General features: G+C 30.8%; 1 protein-coding gene across 2 annotated transcripts; it reads left to right on the plus strand.

Annotated features, from left to right (window-relative positions):
- Window positions 1-25081, plus strand: LOC121127569 (uncharacterized oxidoreductase dhs-27). Of its 2 annotated transcripts, XM_040722984.2 has the most exons (4): window positions 1-214; window positions 370-824; window positions 17282-18327; window positions 23914-25081. In XM_040722984.2, exons 2-4 carry the CDS (start codon window positions 541-543, stop codon window positions 24255-24257), a joined length of 1674 nt encoding a protein of 557 aa, XP_040578918.1. In that variant the 5' UTR covers window positions 1-214; window positions 370-540; the 3' UTR covers window positions 24258-25081. The 2 variants fall into 2 exon arrangements, with proteins under 2 accessions (XP_040578918.1, XP_040578919.1); XM_040722985.2 differs by lacking the exons at window positions 1-214; window positions 370-824 and adding an exon at window positions 17110-17212.
- Window positions 25082-25765: the final 684 nt, after the last annotated feature.

A 25765-nucleotide genomic window follows, 5' to 3' on the forward strand; every position in this document is an offset into this window, starting at 1 on the left:
AGTCAAATAATATTTTTCTATTCGTGTATAGCGTATAGATGTTTATATATTAATAAAAACTTCGAAAAGGGAGCTTTCCTTCTTTTTTTCCGTTCCTTCTCTCAGCTCCCTCCTCAGCAGCTCAAAGCTTCTTTCCCCTTCTCTTTCTTCATCACACTCGAAGAACTAAAGGAGGAAAAAGAGAGAGAGAAATAAACCAACAGTCACATATTTAGTATGTACATGATTGAATGTTCAATTTAATAGTACATAACATTTTCCTAACTCATGCCCAGTTTACGAAGGAACAATATTATTATTAAAACGCTGTGCTGAGATATTTTAACATTTATTAAGTTACTTATTGTACTCTTTTTTTTTGTACTGAAGAAGGACTCAAATTTCACACACAACTACAATTGACCGTGACGTACTATAATTTTCTTCTTCAAAGCGCTCCTCCATTCGTCTACTGCTCCTAATATAGTTTGTTGTACTATTTAGAGTACTGTCACTCGGTCCGTCATTGCAGCATCCCATATATTTATAGAAATTGAAAGAATGGCCGTTGACTCGAAAATAGAAACCCTTGAGAGCAAAGATATTATTAAAAAAACTACACGATTTCGTCATGTGAGACTCAGCAGTGTGGAAGATTTCTCTCCAGGATGGGTAAATAAAGTCATTCGTTCTTTTTATGAGAACAACGGAGTCTCGGATCCACCGCCAATTAAGAATTATCATGTGGAATTACTTGCTGATGGGTTAGAGTTCTCTCGGTCTGAAAGTAACGAGAGTAATTCCACAGAGACGAATGAGGATTTGCAACAGGAGGATGAGCCTGGGTATGTTTGACTTAAATTTCTTTAGTAGTCATTAGATTACATTATATTACACAACACCTTATTTAATTACAACACATATTTAGTCAATGTAATTACCTTACCAACTATTCATTGATGTTTTCATTTCATTACAATCAATGTGTATTTGTACGTAAGTTAACTGTGAGCATTTGAATTTGAAAGTGAGCCACAATATATTAAAATAATCCATTTGTAATTTCCATCAAATTAGTCAAAAAATTACATCATTAATATATCAAAGCCTACTTTAAACTTTTCATTTATAATAATTATTATTCTCCTTTTTTTGGGTGCTACTTGGATAAGTTACTACTTTTACATAACATAGCATAAGGCGTTTTCACTGACGTCATAAATTGCATCATAATTAAAGGAAACGCCGTCTTGGGGGCTCAAATCTTAGGGGCTTTTACTGCATAAAAAAAAGTAATTTCCAAAAGATATTGATGAAACTTCATCAAATGGCTTTAAGTATTAAAAAAAAAAGACTTTACATCTGTATGGAAGACCACTTGATGTTAGTGATCAACACTGATATTTTAATAATAATCTAAGTAATATCTACTGAAAATCCCTATTTGTGTTGGCTTAAGGACAGAAAAAGTGAGACATTTCCTGGAAAGAAAGATGTCCTACTATTTCCATAATAATCGTTAATTTTTATCTACACTATGGAAATAAGATTGTCTAACGATGTATTAACATATTTTTAATACCTTTGAGGGTCAGATAATATAAAATAAAACTATGCAATAGAGAGATAAAATTTTTGATAGACAGTAAAGTTTAAGCCCTTACTTTTATTGGTCCCTTTTTGATATTTTGACTATTTTCCTTAGTATTGATGAAAAAAGGGTGTTCATTGTTATAAAACTTGGTTGTTTAAGCCCCAAAAATGACCCACATTAACAGGGATGACGTCACATGAAAATATTCTTTATGTAGTCTGGAAATTATGGTGACGATTTACATTATTTGCATTTAGTCTCATTGTGTTATCTTTATAGCACACTTGTCTATCTATACTTAACACTTATTATCATCTATGATTAGTCATGAAATTCAAGAGAATTTGATTTATGTTATAGTCACTACATTTTAGACATAGATATACAATTATTATGTGCTTGCGCTGATATTGAATCAGTATGTATATATTCCGACTATTATTAACAATATGTTTTGTTCCACAAAATATTTCTTGATCATACTGGGAATTTGAATTTACAATTGTGCATCTCTTGTAAACATATAATATTCAATATACTGTCATTCCCTCCGCCCTCCCCCCCCCATCACACTTATGTAAGTAGAGTTGTAAAAATATGACCTAAAACAAGTGTGAGACTTTTTTGTTACAGCCGGATCCGCGTTTTTTTGTTTATTCTCCTAGTATCTAGTAATGACTCCGATATAGATCCTCAATTCTATTCCTAGTCCAACAAGGACTTTCACTTGTAATTCCGTAACAAATCATCAGTGTTACGGTTCGTCTTTCACGAATCAATGATTGCATTTATACTTATTTTTCTCTCTTCAAGAATAGTTATAAGAGCTTTGGGAAATAAAAGTCATTCAGACAGACAGCAACTACAAAGAGCATCATATTATTTTGTTCTATTGTTATAACTTAGTTATAAGTTGGGATATGAATATTGAATGAATTGTGATGAGCGTCAAAATATGATAACATTGAGAGGTAACATATTTGCTGACAGAGATCACATAAACTATTGTGCTGATATGTTATGATTGTCAAAATGGGGGTTAATAATTAATCAATAATAAGAGCATTCATATTCTGCTGTACCAACATATACTTGTTTTTAAATCACACTTACTGCAATTTAGGCAATATTCACATCCCATGTTATAGTATAAGTGTAAGTCCTTTTGAACTCGGGATACTAAGAAATATGATATAAGTCTGCAGTGCGTGATAGAAAAAGGGATGACTGATATACCTTGCCTCTAAGTATCTTGTTTGGACTCAGAATAGTATTGAGGATCTACATCCGAGTAATTCCTGCCTATGTCTTTCCTAGACCTGGGGAGGGATTTGTGTGCATTTCCTTCCTTGCCCTCTCGGTATAAGGTGATTCTTGTTGGTAACGTAATGAAGCGTTATTACGTTACCGTTTCTCTTCTCCCAAACATTATTCAAACCGGTTAGAATACCGTGTCTGTATATAGGGAACACTCAAATGATTTCATTTGAATTATTTCTTGTGATGTGAAAATTGTCGAAATCTTCGTGAGAATACCTTTACAAAAAATAGAGTTGGTAACCTGCAAGATATTTGAGTTCTTAATTAATTATTTATAGCCATTTTGAAAACTCAAAAGTATTAGTGAGCAATGATCACTTTAGTTTTTATATTGATCTTTGTGAGTAGATAGATATGTCGTCTACCAACCTTGACAACCTATATTCTTTTTCTTTTAACACTCACGAGGATTTAGACAATTTTCACAGCTCCAATCATTATTTTATTTCTCCTGCATTATAGGTTGTTTTGTTTTTTTAACATACCGGCAGCTCATATTTTTTTATAACTCTACTTATAAGTTGTATAGCGTATCTATGAATGACTCCAAATTGTTAAAATATAATTCAATGTTCAGTAGAGTTCCTTGAATGATTGACCTATTTTTTATTTTTTTTTATTTTTTTTTTTTACCATTGACATTCAGGGACTGTCATATGCATGAAGTGAAAAGTGTGTTTGTTGTCCCTAATGAAACTCTATTTTTCAACATTCCTTTTATATTATTTCGTGCATTCCTTATTCATGATTTGCAGTAGTGAAGGACAAATTGACTTAAAATGAGTTCATTGTTATTATGAAGTTATTAAAAAAAACCGCCTTGTAAATCTATTGTGTAGGAATGCATAAAGTCTCCATCTTAGCTCAATATTTGTGTATTTCTCTTCATACCTTATCATTCATAATTGTCTTATGAACTCTTATATATGTAGATAAAGGATTGATATGAACAAAAGTTGTCATGAGATAAAAATCAATGTGCCCTGATCAAACTGAAAGAAATATACATAATATTTGCAAGGTGGTGTGACATTCTGTAGCTTGGGGTTTCATATAATTTTTAGATAGCGCCCTCCATGCGAATGACATAAGTATATTTTATACTAGTAGTAGTACCCGAATTTGCCTGGAGTTTATAGGTGTCGACGAACAGATCCTCAATGTTACTCTCTGCTTTTCATGAGCACACTCATACCTAACTATTCAATACATAGATGATAGATTGTGATGAAAAATAATGTGGTCCTTGGGAATGTTTTCAAAAAAAAGTGAAAATGAACAAAAAAAAATTGCTTGGAGAGCAACTTAGTTCTTAACATTTCATTAGATCATCTGTGTCTAGGGTGGAGGGGAGAAAGATATATTCCAAGACATAGATAAGAGTTACTCCGATGTCGATACTCAATTCTACTATGAGTCTAACAAGGACTTACAATTTTGACTCTGCAACGAATCCTCAAGATAACTCTCCGTATTTTATGAGCACGCACTTATGTTCAATCAAGTTTTGAACATAATTGAATGTAGTTGGAAAGGAAGTTCACTACTCTGGAGTTGAATAATAACGACAACAGCTGAGGAAAAGAAAATTCATTCTCCCGATTACCAATTTAAAAAATAAAAAAAAACGGGCCAGCTAAAAATTACACAGGATTTACACCAGTAATGATAGATGTTATCTTCTCACAAATAAAAGAATAATGTTTTGAAAAAAAAAAAAATATGACGTGATGAGCCATTTAGTGCACTACCTCGTTGCTAACCCTCATATTAAGTCACATTCTTTTATACGTATAAAGTATTTCCTGATTTTTAAAATATGAGTTGATCTAAACTCCTGCAAGATTTCAGATACCGTCGTTATACAACTTGAACATGTACACTTGTTTTTGTTAATATGACGTGCACCCTCGATTGTATTGTTATTTCTTAGATCTCCACTCAAAAATGACTTACTTTCTGCATAGATACAATACATGGATACATGGAGATATACAGATAGACTTTGCTTAATTAATATAGATAGAAAATTAAATAATATTATCATTCCGGGAGTTGTATTATTTTGCTGCAAGGTGGTGTCAGTCAATGGCGTTTAGTTTAAAAACTAATGTAAGTAAACAACCACGTCTCGCTTTTTGAAATCAACAAATATTTTGCGATTAGATTGAGGGCAGACAATAGAGTGCCCTCAAATATCAAGCAGCACTTCATCCTTTCAGCTGTTTTCATAAGTTGATTCTTGTATGATTTAAAGCAGTACGTATTATGAGCTCAAAAAAGGTATTATATAGGATTGGATTTTAGATTACTTTATATCAGTCTAGGTCCTACATTAAGAATTCTTGTCATTTCATACTTTCTCATTAATCCTAATTGTGATAAAATTATCAATTCAATGTAGAAAATACCTATAATTATTTTTAAATAATAATGAACAATGGGCAACAAGAAAAATACGGAAGACTAGCTAAGATAAGTTTTATTTTTGTTATTTGTTCGTTTTGTTTTTAAATTTTTTCCTTTCTCTTTTGACAGTCAAGGTTGAGGCGCTCATGCGTATCAAATTGATAGGAATTACATATATCTTTTGGTTCTCTATGAGGAAATATCAGGCAATTATAAACTTTTGAAACAGGAATCCTGGCCTGAGATTTCGGTTAGGGGGGTATAAGGGGTACTACATCCCTTGACTAAAATTTTGTTGCCAAATTTAACGATAAAACAACGTTTTTGTCCAAAAAATCAAGCATATTGTCAAAATTTGGTGTTTTTTTTTTTGTAACAATTTGAAATTAACAACATTCATTGTTGCTGTATTTTCAAAATTGTCATAGTTTTGACAAAAAGCCCTACACAACCCCTCCCTAAAAAAATCCTAGTAACGGCCCTGAATGTATCAATGAACACAATACCCTTACATCCAATTATACTCATTTTATTTGTAACATACATAGTTTGAAATCATCTAGAACATTCCTCAATGTTGCTTTATCTATATATATATATTTATGTATTTAATATAAACTAGTGTTGAGTTCCAGTTGGAAAATCCTTGGCCGTTATTATTTTTGTAATACTAAATTATTTAGACCCAGTTTTTATTTAGACCCCTCTTGTAGTAAAATTTGGTCTGGATCAGTCTTACAAAAATAAAAGAAATGACAGTTTTTTTAGAAAATAAATTAGAAAAAGGAAAAGAATAAAAATACTTTTTTTATGTAAAAAAAAAGTTGATTTTTTTGGTGCTACAAGCCAAAAAGGCGCTCTAGACAGAAATATCTGTCTAAAAAAAGTCATTTAAGACCGAACCGGGAGGAAATCGATCTCGGACATAGTCTTTATACTACTACATTAATACTTTGAGATACGAGTGGCACAAAATGTGAGTTTTTTTTTTTGTTTTTTTTTAGATATAAGTTGGACTCTGAGCAAAAACTTACATTGACATATGAGTGAGAGTTACTTGAAAGGCGATTTTATAGGAATTTCTTTCGGAATAAATTGTTTTCCCTTACAAATTCCGTCCAGGAACGAATTTTGCTCGTATGTCAAGGTATTACTGTATATTCGTTCTTTCTATACTTTTATGAATTCTATGTATGAATCAGTATCAGTTGAAATTTGTTTAAAAAAAAAAATATTTCCCAAATTAAAAAAAGTTTAAATATAGAAAAATAAGCCAATATTGGTAAAGTTGGGATATACTTAGTCCATTTTTGTTTTTGTTATTTCATGGTGTATTAAACAATTTTTTTCATTGTGTGGGCTCTATAGAGCCTCTAAAACTATCTCAACACGTCCTTAGGATGTTACTTTAAAGGGGGCGGGGGGGCTTGATTTTTTTGTAAAACTTTTCCTCTGTACCTGAATGGACCAAAGAAAAGCGATCATTTTTTCCTAATATATAAAAAAAATCCTCAATTTGAGGGAGATTTTAGCCACTCCAGCCTACCGTGCTCTTATTTTCCTTACAAAAATGTCAACTCTAGTTGTAATACTGTGGAGGCCCCTTTATCTGTGCCGATAATTTGGTCCAATGCGCGGTCTCAAATTATGGACCCTTATCTTTTTATGAAAAAGGTCATGCGCAACAAATTTTCTCTCTTTTATAATTAAAAAGGAGTGAATTCTTACTAAGACCGACCAATACCGATTTCTAAAGGCCAAGTTTTTATTATGAGGTTGGCCCACACCATAGGTGATACTAAGAATTTTATAATTTACCTAGATTTCCATCTAAAAACCCCAAGAATCAACATTGAAATCCCAAGAAAATAATAATAGCGTACAGAATATCAATACAATTTTTTCACTTTGGATCAGTCATATATGTATTTCATATTCTTCTTCACCTTCGATAATATCTGCCGATAATTGTATGAAATCATTTGATTTATGCGTTGAAAGCCTAACTTTGTATTGTTGATGGAATTCCCCTGTTTCGTTATTAAGGCTATAGGAGGCTGGCAATTCGAATATGTTCGACTGTTCTTAATACTTTATATTGTATAACAGTACTTAAAATCAGACGAAAAACGAACGAGTTGAAAACGAATAAACGAGCAGTAAATTATTAACGCTTTAGATCAACAAATTTTGAAGATATAATTAATATAATCAAACGAACGAAATCAATTATCGTTGCATGTATAATTAAAATAAATAGATTTCAAAATTTTGATTGAAATAATCCCTAACTTAACATCGATATCCCAAGATTTTTGGATAAATCCGAAGTATGGCATCTCTGGTCCACACAGAACTTGTTGAACAAAATGATAAAGGCTTCAGGCCGGTCTAGTATTTCTGCACCGAACCCAACACTAATATTTATTCAGATAATTGACTTTTCGACCCTGCTTTATCGATTTTATTAATTCTTTGCAAATGATCCCATTGTGATTTTGTGCTACATGCATTTATTGTTGCATATTCATGGCACATCAATTTATTTGAGAGCAAGCGAGCAATTAAATAGTCACTTTAGATCAATATGTACTCATCACTTGTCTCCAATAATGCATTGAATCTCTCTTCAATTGTTGCTGTCTTGTTAACGGCTTCAACACTTTATATATAAAAAAATAGTTATTTCACATTTTCCATATATTTTTTATTACTTAAATTAAATTTGCATAACTTTCCTAAGAATGTTGATCTTTTACACTTTATCAAAAAAAAATATCTTTTATCATATTCATACTATCTTATAATATAATACATACCTATATAAGTCAATAGATTAGGTAAAATCTTGGATAAGCTATCATTATTAATATTTATATCTATTGTCATATATTAACTTTAATTAGTTCGCAATAAGGATTTAATAACATAATCAGCAGAGATAATCAGCTACTTGCAATTATAAATAAAACTAAGTGCATTTTATATATGTCTTACTAGAATTATTGGATTTTTTTAAATCCAGGTAGTGCTCTGGTATTTATTAGGAAGGAAGAAAGAAAGGTTTAGAAACTCTGTTTTTATTTAATACCGATATTTAATGAATGAAAAGTATAATGTTGACAACCATAGGTATATAACTATAAGTTTTTAACTTTCACAAGTTGTACAGGAATATTCATGTATTTACAGTATATACGTATATTTAAACTCTTAATAACCTCCAACTGTATCTTTGAGCCCTACTCACATATATTATCTGAGCATCTCGCTGTCACAAACAAGGTTATTTCTTGTGGGAATGTACATATTTTCTGTTCTTTATGTGTATTCCTTCTTTAAAACATTTATATGCGCAATAGCTTTCTTAGTTTAGTGAGAATAATCATACAGGAATTCCATTTTTAATCTCTGCTCAGAATTGCAATGGAAAAAGAACAATTACATCTTCCAATGCGATATACTTTTTTTTGTTAGTCTAATCTATTACTGTTATCCTCAACAAAGTCTAAGGATATTATTAAATGAAGTCATGATATGAAAAGACCGAGAGAGAGAAAAAGATAAATTATACAAAGTTATGAGATTCGCTATCAAAAATAGTAAGTCATATATACATGACCCTGCATGACTACATATCATATAACAAGCTCAATTTTCAGTCATTGTTGGCAAACGTAGTTAGTGTTGTGTGAGTCCTTACTTATTCGGTCCAGTCCAGTCTTACAATCGGTCCTATCAGTCCATGGTAGCTAGCAATCCTTAATACTGTCAGTACTAGAACTGATTAAATAAGGAAGAAAAAGAGTTGAGTGACGTCAGGATCGAAATTTATAAGTTTTAGGACTGAGACTGAATTGCTACTGCTACTAATGTCTTCAGTCCTAAAAAAGGATGGACACTACACCAGACGTAGGGAATCGACCAGTGTTGTGTTTTTCCTTATTTATTCGGTGTATTCCCATCTTAAAGGTCATGTTGACCATTTCTTAGGACTGTAAGTTCGTAGGACCGATCCTTATAACCGTCGGTCCTTGAATTTTTCTCCAAAATGTTCGTTGGTTTTTGAAGCTAGATAAGATATATGTGAATTGTATTAGGAATATTGCAATTATCTTGTAAAAAAATATTCATCTTTTCATATATAATTCGTACATATCATATCTTTACTTAACATATATAAATTATTTTATTATATAACGGAATAATTAAATAAGAAAAACACATTGAATGGCCTAATGAGGGATCGACTTTAACTTCTTAAATTGTTATCATTGAGTTCTCTTAAGAATTGATGTTTTTGTTCATAAAATAATGTAGGTATAAAAATAGATATATTGTTTTGAAGAAGTATATTTCCCCTGAATAACACAAAGTGTTTTATCGGACCAAAAGTGTCTTTGATGGTAGCTTTTTGAGAAAGTAAAAAGATCTTGTCATTCAGCACCTTAATTGTTTTCTTTGTATTTGAAATGAATTAAAGTTTGTTTGTATAAATGCATAGTTTGTTAAGATTTATATAAATGTATTGTATATACCATAGATACGCTCATCACGAGGCTACATAATTATTTTTTTGAAAAGAATTAGAGAGATGGATACCTGATACAAAATTTGATAAATGAAGAACTAAATAAAAGCCTCAATTTCATTTTTTCCCTCCTTTAAGTCGAAGATTTCAACTTTTTCAGAAGAAAGCCGAGGACAAAGAAAGAGCACATTGCTGCGTAGTAAGATTCTTTACTGTATCAATGAAGATGAGGGGTTTTTTAGAGTCGTAGAGTTAGTTATATGTCAATTTGTGCTCTTTTTTCATTCACATACTATGTTTTTGCATGATTCAATTGATATTTGGTACAGAAAATATGATTTACTTTATAGATACAAGTAAATTTAATAATTCTTTATGATACACTTTCAAAATGTTGATTTGACTTTATTAAATAGAGCTCAAACATCAATTATATGAATGGATCCATAATTTGTTAGAACTCCTAAAAATTTTAAAAAGCATATTTTTCTAATTTTGTATATTATAATTATGTATATATAATTTATACATACATAATATAATATAATAAATACGAGTCTCCTGTTGCATTTTTTTGTTTTGTTTTAATAGTGTCTGAAGCTGTATAATTAATCAATACATTTCTTAAAGTTGGCAAATCGTCATATTTTTATTTATTGTTTCAGGCGTAGACTCATGTACATTGTACACCATTTAATGATAACATTTATCTATCGAAGAGTTAGTGGGATAATGTTTTTATAAAGCATAAGTCAAACCATGGCATAGTATTAATATGATTGGTGATAATTTATTTAGTCATTCACAACTTTCCCAATTATTTTATTGATATTTTACAACTTTAGGCAATATTGTGCATTAGATAAAAACAATGTCGAATTATTTTTTTTACTTACAATATACTACATATTGGGTGAGGGAAAAATTATTTTCCTTTTTTACGCCTTTCTGTTAAACTAAGTATATCTTGTTCATTATTGTTCACATCGGGTCATACAATTAACGGTTCTAAAGTTAAGCGTGTATACTACAAACGCTTATGGGCAGTATTGCGCGTGACCACATTTTACCTTTTGACTACCTGAAAGGGCCATAAGCGTCATTTTGAAGCGGATTGTGACACTGGTGATATAAAAAGATCACTTACGTCAATGTCAAGCAACAAAGATTGTGGTCGAATGCCAACAAAGTAGCCAAGACGGTGGCCAGGCCAGGATTTAGTGCTAAGAAGTTGTTGATGTGTGTTTGGTAGGATAAGCAGGGAATAATCTACTATGAGCTGCTCCCCTATGACCATACGCTCAATTATGCCCTCTACTGTGAGCAACAGGCGATCGAACAGAAGCAGTCAGCATTGGTGAATAGGAGACAACGACAAGATACGCCTGGCTGCATACATCTTTCATGACGCGCTGGGAGCTTGGATGGGAAGTTCTTATGCATCCACCCTACAACCTGGACTACCGCCTATTACTGTCTATGGCCAACGCACTTGGGGTTACAAATTTAGCCTCAATAGAAGCATGTCAAAATTATTTATCTGAGTTTTTTGTCATTAAGGATAAGAGCTTCTTGTAGAAGGGCATTATGAAGTTGGATTTTCGTTGGCAACAAGTTATCAAATAGAACAGGGCAACCTTGGCTTAAATCGGAAGATTATAACACTTCATGTAAAAATTGTATGTATATATATATATATACAAGGCTACCTCACAATATTCCATAAGGTTGTTTCACTCAATTATAGGCTTACTATTCAAATTTGTAAGATGAGTTAAGATACCTCAGAATTTTAGTTTTAGTTTAGAATCTTTAATTGATTATAGAGAGCCATATGGGCCCCTTCATGGCCCCTCTTAAACATAACATCCATCAATTTTTGATTTTTACCTTTCCAACGAAGTTTGGTTTAGTTTTAGCGTCTGTTGGTTTCTCAGTCACCAGAATGACTGCAAAAGTTACTGATCGATTTAGATCAAACTTGGTGCGAAGATTATATACGGTCACAGTAAGTGGCCACTAAATTTTGAGAGGTCAAGGTAACACAAAACCTAAATTAAAATGGGCACTCTGTAGAACGCAAACCCTCCAACTAAAATCAAATTTAGTTATGCATCTCAATTTGTTCCAAAGTTTTGGTCAATTATACATTGTTTACCTTCTTTTTTACCTTTACCTATCAAAATTTAATGACCTATTACTGTTATCATATATAATTTTCAGACCAAGTTAGGGTAAAACATAACCTCCTTTCAACTTTGTTGCGGAGGTAACAACCAGACAAACAGAGCCAAAAGCATAACCTCTGTTCAACTTTGTTGGGTGAGGTAAAAATGTATAATCTACCACAAATTAAGATACAAACTCAATTTGATTTTAGGCTGAGTTTTTCTGCTTTACAAAGTGCCAATTGTAGTTTTTTATTGTGGCAATCTTTTTTGACTACTTTAAGAGGCATTTGATACTTATCCAATTGTGAATATATTTTGATAATAGAAATAGATGAATATTCGTATTTGAAGAATACAAATCTGGGATGTCTACAGGAATATATATATATATATTTTTTTTTTTTTTTTTTTTTTGGGGGGGAGAGGAAGTTGGTTCTTTGATTTTTTTTAAAAAAATTTGATTTTTTGAAAAAAATTGAATGTTTTGAAAATCAAAAAGCCCCTGCAAATGTAATCCTCTCAATTTTGAGAAAATCATTCTAGCTTGCTTTTATGTTATTTAGATATTTCTGTAACATTTCTTTGTGTTTCAATGTGTGCATTATTCTATATCTTGTTTGGCACGAATTTAAATTAAGATGATTAATATAGATGTATGTTAGTTTCTATGTGATTTATTTATTTTTCATAACATTATGAAACAAATTCAAGTAAATTTGGAAAGAATACAAGTCAATATAGTACATGCATTGAATAAAATATGCATTACTAAAAATCATAGTTTTTTCGTATGATTCTTTAATAAACTATTACTTTTTTCTTAGAATACTTCTATCAAATATTCTTATCCGCTTGATGGTGTAGTATACAAATTTATTGTCTATTTTGGATATTAAAATTATATTGGTGCCTAAAAAATAAGAAATAAAAAAAATATTTCAAAAAAATGGAAGATCACAAATTTTAAAAGAAGAATTCAATTATTTATTTTATCCTTGAAGGGCCAGTCCCTCTTCCGTTTCAAAATCTAAGTATAACTCCTAGAGTACTTCAGAGTACTTTTCCAAAAAGCTATCAAACTAGTTTTATAAATCAAAAAGCCTTATTTTTCTTTCATAATGATACACAATTAAAATTAAAGTTTAAAAAATCCCGTAATATAAATATAAGAAGTCTATTAAGTAGACATATATATATACGAGTATATTGTATATAATTTTATGAACAAAATACGTTTTTTATTTATATGTAGATAGGTATAAAGAGAGCTTAGTAATAAATATATTGTTAGTTTTTTATATTTTGCGTAGTTTTTACACACATATTTACATATGTGTGTAAAATAATCCATGAAATTATTTATTTTTTTAAATAAAACTACATAGACTAAGGATAATGTTTCCATGTTTTGTATTTTTGTAGTTTCGAATCTTTAAACTGATCTCATTTTTACATTTGTAATCTACCCATTTTGTAGACGTATTATGTACATACTTTTATAACATATCATATTCAAGGTAAAAGCTTTTGTTATGGCAATAATGTGGTTATGATTTAAAATTTGTATTAGTAGGGAAGACCAGGGGAGTTTAACCTTTTTTTCTTTTTTGGTCCCGATTATGAGGGCACAAGTTACATACAAAAAGTATATGTTATCTGACAAGCTAGATGTTTTATGCAAAAACTCTTCAAACCCCCTCAAAACAAAATTATTGACAATTGGCCAGAGAGCAAGAATGGAAGAGGCAAAGAATGGTGGCCTTTTCCCATTCCCAAGTGAGCAAAAAGAGAAACATAGTGAAGGCCTGGGTGGATGCCAATTATGCTGGTATAATTGTAGCCTCTATCCTCACCAGATTATTCATTATTGGATTATGGAATATGGGCTTCGTGGAGGTCAAGGCCTGTCCTACTCTTCACATGAATGTGGAGGACCTCAAAGCTGCTGTGAAGAGTCAGTGGACCAACATATTAGAAGACTATGAACTAAAGGCTGGTTTTAGCGTGAGCGGGGCCTAGGTTAAAAATAAATCTATTCTATATTTTCAAATGACCTTCTTCTTTTTTTAGAAGAAAGAATACCTATAAAAAGTGGTATTTTAAGTATAAATCTTAATGATACTAATGAATTTGTATTTAATTTTAGATGACCATTTTTAGAGAAGGGTAGGCCTTCTATTTTCCTTTTTTGATATATGTTGTCCATATTTCTTTTAATGACTTTTTTTATAACAATATATTTCTCCTTAGCATATACATTTCAATATTTACAAATTATTTCCAGCTCGGAGCCCCCTAATCAAGAGTGAGGCATGTGCCAAGTGCTCCCCTAAAAGTGCCCTTACTACCAACTACCAATATGAGCAATAATTAATAAAATATTATGAAGTTAGTAATTATTTAGCAATACATAGTAAATTAATGATATTTTTTTTCTATTATATTATCAACTGTCTTTGTTTCTGCTATTTTGCTCCTAAAAAGTATTCTGAACGTTGATGTGTTGAATTAGAATATGTACTTGTTAAACTCTGAACACTTCTCAACAGCTATAGAATAATAATTCCATAGTTGAGAAGAATCCTTTCTGAATTACCTAACTACTAACTGATTTCGGCCCTTTTTTCGGTTTCTTTTCCTTTGAAAGGTGGCGTGATACTAAGTAGGTAATATATAGGTACACTATATATAACTATAGTTTATTTATTATTATTATACTTTGATGAATAATGCTATATGTATTTATTTAAATCGATTCTCCATGTTGGATTGAAACTTAATGAGAGAAAGTCATGGAAGCTTCCTGACGCACATCTACTATACATAACTAAAAACTCGTCACTTCTTTTTCACAAAAATATACAGCGTATTTTGTAGTCAGCTGTCGATGTTACTTCTTTTTTTTCCCCGCTATTCATTCTTTTGAACGCTGATTGATTGAATTTTAACTAGTCCTTGTTTGGCCGTGAACATAAGAGTATATCATGAACTAATTATTGTATAATTATAATCCTAAAGTAACGTCACAATTTTGATGTTGTCCATTTTGGAGGCCGAAACAATATGAAAAATAAGTTTTTTAACAATAAAAACCTTTTTTAATCAATATTAATGCCAATAGTAAACTATTGGATGTAAGAAAATAGGACCAACAAATAGAAGGACTTTAAACCTGACTGTCTATAAAAAAAATACCTTTATGTCTTAGTTGTTATATATCTGACCCTTAGATGTATTAAAAATATGTGAATACATCGTTATTGAATCTCATTTTCCTGTTGTAAATAAAAAATAACTATTATATCTGAATGAATAGGATATTTTCCCCCCAACAATCCTATATTTCTTGTCCCTAGTCGATCCAAAACAAAATTGAATGTTATAAACAAGCCATTTCAGAGGGATTTTTGATATCTATCAATTAGATTTAATTCAAATATATCACTGCTTATCAAGGACATCAAGTAGTATGCAATACATGTGTTGTATTTTTCTTTATTATTCATAAAACTCCATTTCATGGAGTTTTATGAAGGTTTATTGGAAATTTGTTCATTTTATAGAATGAACAAAATATCAACTTTTAGGTATTTTATTTACTTCTATTAATTATAATCCCTGTCACTTTGGTATAAGATGCTTTGAATATTTTCCTTCTGCATATTTAAGGAATTGATTTTTTTTTCTGCTTCGCAGTTTAGTGACCAACTATTTTGTATCAAGTCTGATTAAAATTGTGTTGTTTTTTTTTAATTCTATGTAGCTAAATAATGCAAATAGCCCTCCCCTCAAAAACAACAAAAACTGCATTCAAACATTATTTCACCTCATAAATTATTGTGCATAACATTTGTAAAATGTTGCATTAGGACTGTTGAATATTCTTACATTGAGTATGAATATTCCACACCTTTGTCCTTTTTTATTAGTAGGGGCGACAGGTGTAAGTTGAGCAAATTTTCACAAGCTCGTTCGCGAATATAGATATATTTTCACAAAGTCATTACAACATCAATTGATGACTATTAAAATCGATTTCAGCATAAACATTTTAGCGCACTATATAATATCTCCGAACTGATGTAAAAATGCTCACTTCCCCCGTGACTATTGAAAGGTATATATATATAAATATAAACTGTATTTATCAGTTAGTGTTTTATTCTTCTAAGTTACATTAATAAGTGAGCTGGTTTTCACATCTTGCTGATCCACCAACAAAATCAGGGGTGGGAAATTTTGTGTTTCTGGAACGTAGCCTCATTATTATGGTCAAAGATAAAATATGATTTGTCTTTTATCCGGCTTCACTTAAGGTGATCAATTTAAGCCACCCAAGAACATGCTTAAATTCTACTTTTGTTTTTCTAAAGTTCCACATTTTACAAGAAAATAAATGTGATAAATGCATGAGAAAATGAATATGGCACTCTAAAATTTATTTTAATTCATTTAAACACAAACATAGAAAGAAAAAAAAAAGAAGTAACTTGACTAAAGTTTACTGATGTCACTTCTAACTACTGATGCGTTCAGTTACTTTTAAATAATTTGTAAACAGAAAGACAGAAAGAGGAGGTCAAAGGAAATAAAACTTCGCCAAAGTGTCTTAGAACCTTATTAAAATTGTCAAGGTATGGAGTAAAGATAGTTGCTCGCTCAACTAATCCACGTTTCCCCTATATAAAATAGTATTATATTTTGTTTACTTATTGTTATTGGGGAAAAAATATTATTCCTTTAATACAAAACATGAATATATCAAAAACAAATATGACAACTACCTATCTCTAAATGCTAATTACATACCTATATCCCTCATAGTGGATAGTATAATTCTTGGATCTAGTTTCTCTATCATTTCTAGGACGCCAATTGTTATTGCTTTGAGCATTATTTCCTCTCTTAAAAAGCTTTCTTTTATTTTCTTCTTTGTGGAATAAGTCATATTTCTAAATTCATCTACTATGTGATAGTGTTATCCTCATTTATACATATATATATATATATTTTTTTTCTTCACGATAAATAAATTTATGTGATAAATTTTTGCGACGCTGTAAGCGCTCAAAATGAGTATTTCAAATTCATTTAGATACATACTAAGAAAAAGAAAAGAAAAGTATACTTATTATTATTATTTTTTTTTTTCATCACACTAAGTATTATGCAGTTCAGTAGTTGTAAGAAAAGTGGATATTAAAGATAGTAATATGATATACCTATAAAGTTGAATTAAACACAATAATTTATATATATTCTTTTTATAAATTATAGAGGTATCTACAGTACATTAAGTCAATCTTTTCGGTTGGTTGTGGAGATGGATTTGGAGTCTCTTAAAGGAGGAGGAGGAGGAGTAGCTGGAGTTGGAGATGCAATATGTACTGGAGAGCGCTCACCGCCTGCCCTTATGGCAGCAAAGATGCATAATCTCTTTGTCAAAGTCCCCTTAGCCAAAAAAGCTAAGTTTGAACGTATTGTCAAGAGGAATCGAACTCTCAGTCATGAGGTTCAAGTATACTCCGGCTTCATTAAAGACTTGCAAAAATTTGTCAAGTCCCGTGTGGGGAACATAATTAGTTTAAACATCCCTCAGATATACTATGGCTCCGTGGATGAGCCGGAAGGAGATGTGCTCATTATTCAGGATTTATCTAAAAAGGGTTATGCCTCCCGTGACTGGTTTAAGCATAGATTAACCCATGATGAAGTGAAGTCTGCTGTTTATGAACTTGCTAAATTTCACGCTTGTGGTTTAGCGTATCGCATGTCCCTCAACGAAGAAATTGAAGAAAAGTACACATATTTAGATGATGATTTGTATACATCCAACATGGCTAAGGAGCTTTTAGCGAAATATTTAGACTCTTACTTTCATTTCTTGAGTGTTTTACCTGGTATACAGGAACATGTGTTAAAACTTCGGAAAATATCTGCTGATGTATTTTCCCTCCTTGTAAAACTTCGAAGGCCTTCAGATCCACTAGGCAAAGTATTTAACACAGTGTGTCATGGAGACATGTGGATGGGAAACCTCATGTACAATGATAACGAATGTATGTTAGTTGATTTCCATTCTTGCCAATATTTGAGTCCAGCTACAGATTTGGCTCATCTTCTCCTCACATCCACGGACAGAACCTATCGGAAAAAGTATTGGAACGAAATCATACAATACTACTATGATACATTTAATCGCACTCTTGCTGAATTCGGACTTATTTTGAGACATCTCGGCACTTCTTACAATGACTTTCTGTACGAAGTGAAAAGGGCGCTACGGGGGCAATTCCTTTGTGTTGCGTTTATTATTCCTATTGGTAAGAACCTTCTTTTATTTTTATTACTACAGTTATCATGCTTTCTATTTTCAATATACAATTCTAAAGGGATTTATTTAATTTGTAATCATTCTAAACAATGTTATTTTGTAGAATGTAGGTCAAACATAGTGAGATCTAAATCTTTTTAAAATAATCACATTCTACATACATTTAAGACCCAAAAATATTGCAGTCATGATAGACAAATTGAAATCATGTCAGCCTCATTGCTGAGCTTTTCAAACAAAACAAATTTTTAGGATTTAAGTACATATAATTTTAAATATATGTTTATTTTTCAAACTAAAAATACGTTCTCATTGAATTTAATAAATTGTTTTCGAGTAGATTGTTTTCCTTTTGGATTTTATCCAAATATTAATAGAATAAATCTGATTATAATTTTAAGTCATAAAATAGTTCAAACCTCAATGTTTTTGTAAGGGTAAATCATGCAAATATGTCAAAATTTAATGTCTAAATACACACATACATACATAGATAAAAGCCCTAAAAAATATTGACAAAATAGTAACTACAAAATTAGTTTCCATTGATTTATTTAACTTTTTTTATAAAGAAAAGTATTTAAGTCTAATCCCTGTCTTTCTTTCTTAAAAAAGCTGAAATGTGTTGACTTTTCTTTCCATTACGTCATTTTAATAAAATTGCAGTAATACAGTCAAATCCAGATAAAGGAAACTGCTATTTTTCTTGTGAAAAGTTGACAATATCCGAAATATATCTTTAAAAAAAACCCAATTTTTGGAATCTTGTGTATATAAGTAAAATTGTTACTCCATATTTTGAAGCAACTCGTGTTTGATTCAATCCAGTTTTTGACAGATTTTAAGTTTATCTTTTAAGGAAATGATATGTATCCGTATTGATTAAAAAACAATGAGAAATTAATTTTAAAAAAGTATAAAATTTGGCGCTAGGATATGATTTGTATTTTTACAAAAGGAAAAATCCTTTTGTAAATTCTTCATTCTCATGAATTCCTATGAAGTAGATACAAAATAATTCAAGAAAAAGTTTACTTTATACAGATTTCTTAGTTCATGTTTCTTCTATACGAAGTAATTTATCTAGTAAAAATTTGGTATCCTAGATAACGTTGACTATTTTTATTATATCCGGATTTGACTGTACTTCCTTTCCATCAAAATTTCGTTCAGAACTTAAATAGGCGAACGAAAGTGAAAAATGAATTACTTTTAATGATCTCAGTATAATATTTTTACGCTCTGTTTTATGAAACTATTCGGAGCCTAACTATTAACTATAGATGCAAAAAGGTATAAATAGCTGCGCCTGAAAAATATCTAAAAGATGCAACATTAGATTTTGCCTGTATTAAATTAATTCATTTAATACTATCAAAATGTCATTAATTGCACAATCTCAAGAGCGTTTTGAAATCCTTCATGAGCGAATAGTGGAGAAAAAAAATATTTATTGAATTTAATAATAGTATGAATAAATGTTGTATTTTAATAAAAACCATATTTTCGACTACTTTCATATATACTACTATGCAGTGGCGTTTATAGCACTCCTTTTTGCAAGGGAGAGGGTACCTTAAACCCTCCTGAAAGTTTCTCAAGCCCCTCCAAAAGTTTTATTATGCACATTTATATGTCTGTTTTCGGTTTTAGTACCCATGTAATCCAAAACAGTCCAATAGATCAGTTTAAAATTTAGCAAATAGACGTATAAAATAACCAAGCATGTTCCTTTGATATTTTTTGGGACTCTGAGGTCATTAAGAGCCTCTTTTTGGCCAAAATGAAACCTCACTTCCTTCTCTCTTTGTATATCTCCCGGTCTTTCCCCTCTTCTATCCTCCCTCTGTATCTTTCTACATCTCTCTCTCTCTCTGTCTATTTTATTCTACCTTCATTCTCTGTTTCTATCCCCCTCTATTCAGCCCTTCAACACGGGCAAACTCAGTTTGTATATATATACAATAAACTTATTTATATAAGTAATTATATAATGTTGTTGATAATTTTTAGAACTAAGCCCCACCCCAACTTCAAATTATCAAGCTAGAAATGACCCTGCTACTACGTATTTTCTATGTATATTAATAGAAAATATCCTATCTTTTTTTTAATGTTCCTTTAATTGGTCAGATGGAAGAGTTGCACTGATTGAGTATAAATAACCATTAAATATTACAGTTACTTCGGCTGACCTAAGAATCTTCTTTGGAGTCCATATACATTAAGTACATTTATTTATCTAGAAACGAACCGGGCGCGAACCTATGTACATTCAATTCAAGAGAATCATTTCTGCCGAGCATGTTGTCTATTGAGATATGTCGTTCCAAAACTTTTGATCATTATATTTTGTAAAAAGAAATTGCTTCATTGATAAGTGTTTTAATTTCCTAAATAGTCATACTAACCGGTAACCATTTTTGTATTTCGGTTATACAATAGGCCCACTTATATGACACCCCACCTCGAAAATCGGCACCCTTGTCTCATCCTGATCAGGCACCCATAGTGCACCCATGCAAAGTTTTCGCCTCTTAGGGCCAAAGGTGTGGGCACCTATAAAGGACACACACACACTGACAAAAACTGTATTATATGGTATATAATCAGACTTTTTCTTCAATTTTAGTGTACATATTATAAAGTTTGAACTCCATAAAAAGCAAAAAAGACAGGCTCTAAATTTCTGAGGAATGATATTGATACAAAATCGTATTTACTTACTTTATTCATGTCTTTTTCTAAGACACGTAAACACTGAGTGAAACGCTCTAATTATTCAATAGCAAATGCTTCATATATTTGCAAATCATTTAGTTAGGCTGCTGTCTTAAATATAAGCTCTTATTTGCTAGGCATAATCTCCATTATACATCAATCAATGTATAGTGTTAATATGTAGAAAGTTATAAAGATATTTATTAGGGTTAATCATCAGACTGAAAATTCTATACCGATCTGAAGTCGTTATAATTTTTGTAAGATTGAACTAATGAGGTCAAAGTTTCATATAGTCTTGTCATAAAATTCGGTATAGAATGGTACACAAAAATATGACATAAAAAATATATTTGGTAAGGGGCTATGTACAGAGTAGGCACCCAGTTAAGAGGTTCTTTTTTTTTTCAATTGCGTACTTTATAAGGAAATGTGTACCAATGGTGAAGGGGGGAAGCCAAAAAGTTGTGTACATATTTTATGAAATAAACACTAAAATACCATTTTTTTAGAGAAATATATAACTTATATTTTTAGAAAGGGGTTGCATATTCCCATCTTCTTCTTATGACTGTGTAAGAGCAACAACTTCTGTCCACTTTTTGAGAGAGATGTATAAAATAAATAAAAACTCAGGTAAGACCGAACCCAAAAAAGCTCGATCTCGGACTGAGTCTCACACTAGTATTTCGTCTTTTTTTAATGTTGTTTGGTCGTAAGTTTTTTGTTTTTTTTCTCCTAACGCTGATTTGTTGAATTTGAATTAGGCCATGATGTTAAGCTGTAAACAATTCCCTACCATTATTGAATAATAGCTTCATAGTAAGGAATAGTAAACCAACTGATTTGGAGCCTGTTTTCTGTTTCTTTTTCGAGAAAAAAAAAGATCTGAGAGTCAATAAAAGTAACCACGTGATTTAAATAACTTGCTTTTTGAAATAAACCAAAATCCAGTGTATTTTCATTTAAGCTGTTTTCATATTTTTCATAAGTTGAGTCTTGTATGATCTAAAGCAGGGTTGTAATCGTTTCTCAATTGTCGCTTTCCGTTCCACGTTCCGTTCCGTTCAAGATCCAACCCCCGCAGCAATGCTCGAGTAGAATTTTTTCCATGTCTTGAAAATTATCCGTAAGGTGGTGTCACAGTCTGTAGTTTGGGTGCCACCATAAATAAACTATTTATTTTCAATTAAATAAAAAATCACAGCACCATCTATATGTACGAGGAATACCTATTTAGGGAGTTGTATTATTTTCCCTCATAACGACACCACTCAGTCGTCTATTACTTTGTTTACAAACTAATATAAGTAAACAACGCTTTTGCCCTATTCTTTCAACTATGGAATTATTCCTCAATAATAGTTAAATGTTGGTACTATTTAACAGCCTGACAAGAGCTAATTCTAAATAACGTTCAGAACACTGATAATGAGAAAGGAAACAGAAACATAGACAGCTGACTACAAAATACACAATATATTGTTGTGTTCAAAAGGTAAGGCAACACCTTCAAGATTTTGTGCATTAATTTATGCATGCTCATAGGAATGTTATTAATGACTTGGAAATCCTCGTATTTTCGTAGTTTCACTCATTACATTTGAATATGAATAACGATTTTTTTATTATACGTAATAGTTTACATTGTTCAAAATATTACAAATACAAATGTACATGATAAATGTTTTGTAAGTCATCCATACTGATAAGCAGAGGTGTATAAAATGTGTCCTAGAAAGTGGGAGCGGCTTTTTTGTATGGGCAATTTGAACAGGGTTTTTATTTTCCAATGCTTCTATCATTAGTATTTAATTCTTGAAGACAAAACATCCAAGTATAAAGTAATAACTAGTTCGTGTGGTTATGAAAGACGAAGTTATATGATTTTGGAGGAAGAAACCGATTTACTTCTACTTATAAATAGGAGAATTGACTACATTTCAAAGGACATTAACGAAGGAAAATATCATAATTATAATTAAATTCATATTGGAATATTTATTTTTATAACAATGTACGAGAATAGGCGATATGCGAGAATGCTTACTTCAGAGCTAGAAGTTAACACCACAACATCCTATTAAATAATGAACAAAAAGAAGAAAAACTTCCATTTTTTAATTTCCAAACTGTATTTTTTTATTACAAAAATGGCATCCTTAATCATAGTACGACGTGTGGAGTGTCATAACCAATTTGTACCTAGCTTAAATTTCAAAGGATAAACGAAATCTGCAGTTTTTTTATTCAACTCAGACTGCAAAATTATGACCACGTTCTAAATGTTTAACAATCCTTTAGTTTTAAATGTGCCCAATGACCTGCGATATTGTTGATAGTTGTTCCGAGATCGAAAGTATTTTTCTGTTTTGGCATTTTTGATTTTTTCTAGACCTTTATTTCCTTATCATCTAAAAAAATTATCTGGGACCGTATCAAGACTGAAATTTTATTACAAGATCAATCGAGGCCGAACTTGGACTTCAAATAATTAGGTTTTCAGATTGTTTTAATTTAAAAACCGCAAACAAGATTATATTCACGGTCCTGGGACCTCCTTGGATGTAAGTCTAGTTACGGACTGAACATGCGTGTTGTTGGAGTATAACTGTATTTAAGTATGCATTGAATGAAGGAATTATGTTCAAAAGTTTAAAAAAAAGATATTTTCACAGGATATGCAATATGCATCCAATATCGAATATATTTTGGATTTGTATTAAGCATTATAACGTCAGTTTATAAAGAATATGAATGTCTTCAACGTAATCTTTTTTTCTTTATGTATTTTTTATGTTATAGAAAAATGAATTTGAATGGGTTTTTTTTATATTGCTTCATTTTTTTTCAGTGATATATTGCGGTCCAGGCGAATGGAGAATAGAGAAACGAAGAGGCTCTTCTGTGGATCGCAAGAATACAGTTCGACATCTCATGCAAATGATGTCTATTTCCGAAGAAAGTGCATTGTGTCATTCACACCCTGGGTCACCGGTTGAAGAAACATCCATCCCACCCGAGTTTGTTGATCTGTACAATGATGAGCCCTTACGGAACACACTCATAGATTTGATCAAGACTGCTGCTGACCTAGATATCCTTGACTTTCAGGAGTTTTGTAAGCACATAGATACACCCAGACCCATGTGGACCAAAACGCAGGCAACAACTGGGAAACACATCCCCGTGTACTAATCATCGTCATATTTCGCTTAGATCCATATCCCAATGTAGGTATGTTTAAAAAAATTTATACGTATGGATGGAGCTAATTTATTATATACATCAGAAAGACCTTATCATTATTCATTTATTGTCAATACAATCAGAAAATACAGTTTTGTTCAACTAGTCTTTAGCTCAATTTTTGACGGAGGACAACTTGTAAAGTTTACTCAAACTTTATTGTATGTACGTATATCTAAATATATTCTTTGATTATGCAATTATTATTAATAATAATCTTTTGTATAACAATATTAAATGTATTTCCATATAAGTAGATTCCCCCATTGATTTTTGTACAAATACGGATAGATATTCCCACATAATTTTCTTTGTAAATTATTATTGCATAAAGTTTATTTTACAGTTATTGATATAATTATAATTTAATTGCATTTTTTGCCAAAAAAAAATAAACAACACCAAAAATAACTTAGCTATATCGTAAGAAATATAATTAGGGAGAAATACAATATTAGCTACATATATATTTTTTCAAAAAAATGAAAGAGATGTTTTGGTTACAGGGTTATATTTAATTTATATAAATATTTGTATCACGAAAAATAAAAACTTATAATCTAAAAAAGAAAAAAAATAGATATTGCTATTATATAACTATATAAAAATAGCTATTATGAAAATTAGTTATTCCCCCTGACACCCTTTTTTATGTAAGATGATCTTCATCATATCGTTAACCCTAATACATATGTTACAATTATTTAGTTTTATTATATTTAAATATGTATCTCAAATATATGTGAAAATAAACCTATTTATGACTTTAAAAATCAATCGTTTTCTTTTTTCTAACACTCACTAACAAAAACAAACAAAATTAATTTTAACGTACCAGCCCAAATATCTAATTCAAATCTTAACATATAGGCAAATGCATTAGGAAACAAAAGAGACCAATAACAAAAACAACAGAAACAATGCTCTTGCACACGCCTGCAATATTTCATTAATATGACTACATTATTAGTTCTTTTATCAAAAATATTAATAGGATTTACGTCAGGGAGCAGTATCCACAGTGCACGCTCTATACACGTGCTAAATGCACACGCCTGTAATATTTCATTAATACGACTACATTGTTATTTCTTGGATTAAAATATTTTTATGGTTTACATCATGGATCGCTATCCTCAGTGCACCCCGTGAATTGTTTTCATAATTACATACATACAGACAGGTAAATTTTGTTTTGTTAAATTAGATGTCCCTTTTGGGACTTTACCCTTATTGATACATTGATGGGTGTTCCTTAAGGATCTTCAAATTTATTTACTAAAGAGCTGACGTTGTCTTTACTTACAAAACCTCAAAAATTATTTAACTTCAGACTAAATCAAGAGTAAATTGCACATAGTAGCCTTCGATCATAACTTTCAAGCTTTCTCCTGTACATGCTGGATATAGTTCTTTAGAGGCATTTTTTTATTCATCATATCATACATGTAGATATA

The sequence above is a fragment of the Lepeophtheirus salmonis genome, chromosome 13 (genome assembly GCF_016086655.4).
Source record: "Lepeophtheirus salmonis chromosome 13, UVic_Lsal_1.4, whole genome shotgun sequence".
Classification (NCBI taxonomy): Eukaryota; Metazoa; Arthropoda; class Copepoda; order Siphonostomatoida; family Caligidae; genus Lepeophtheirus; species Lepeophtheirus salmonis.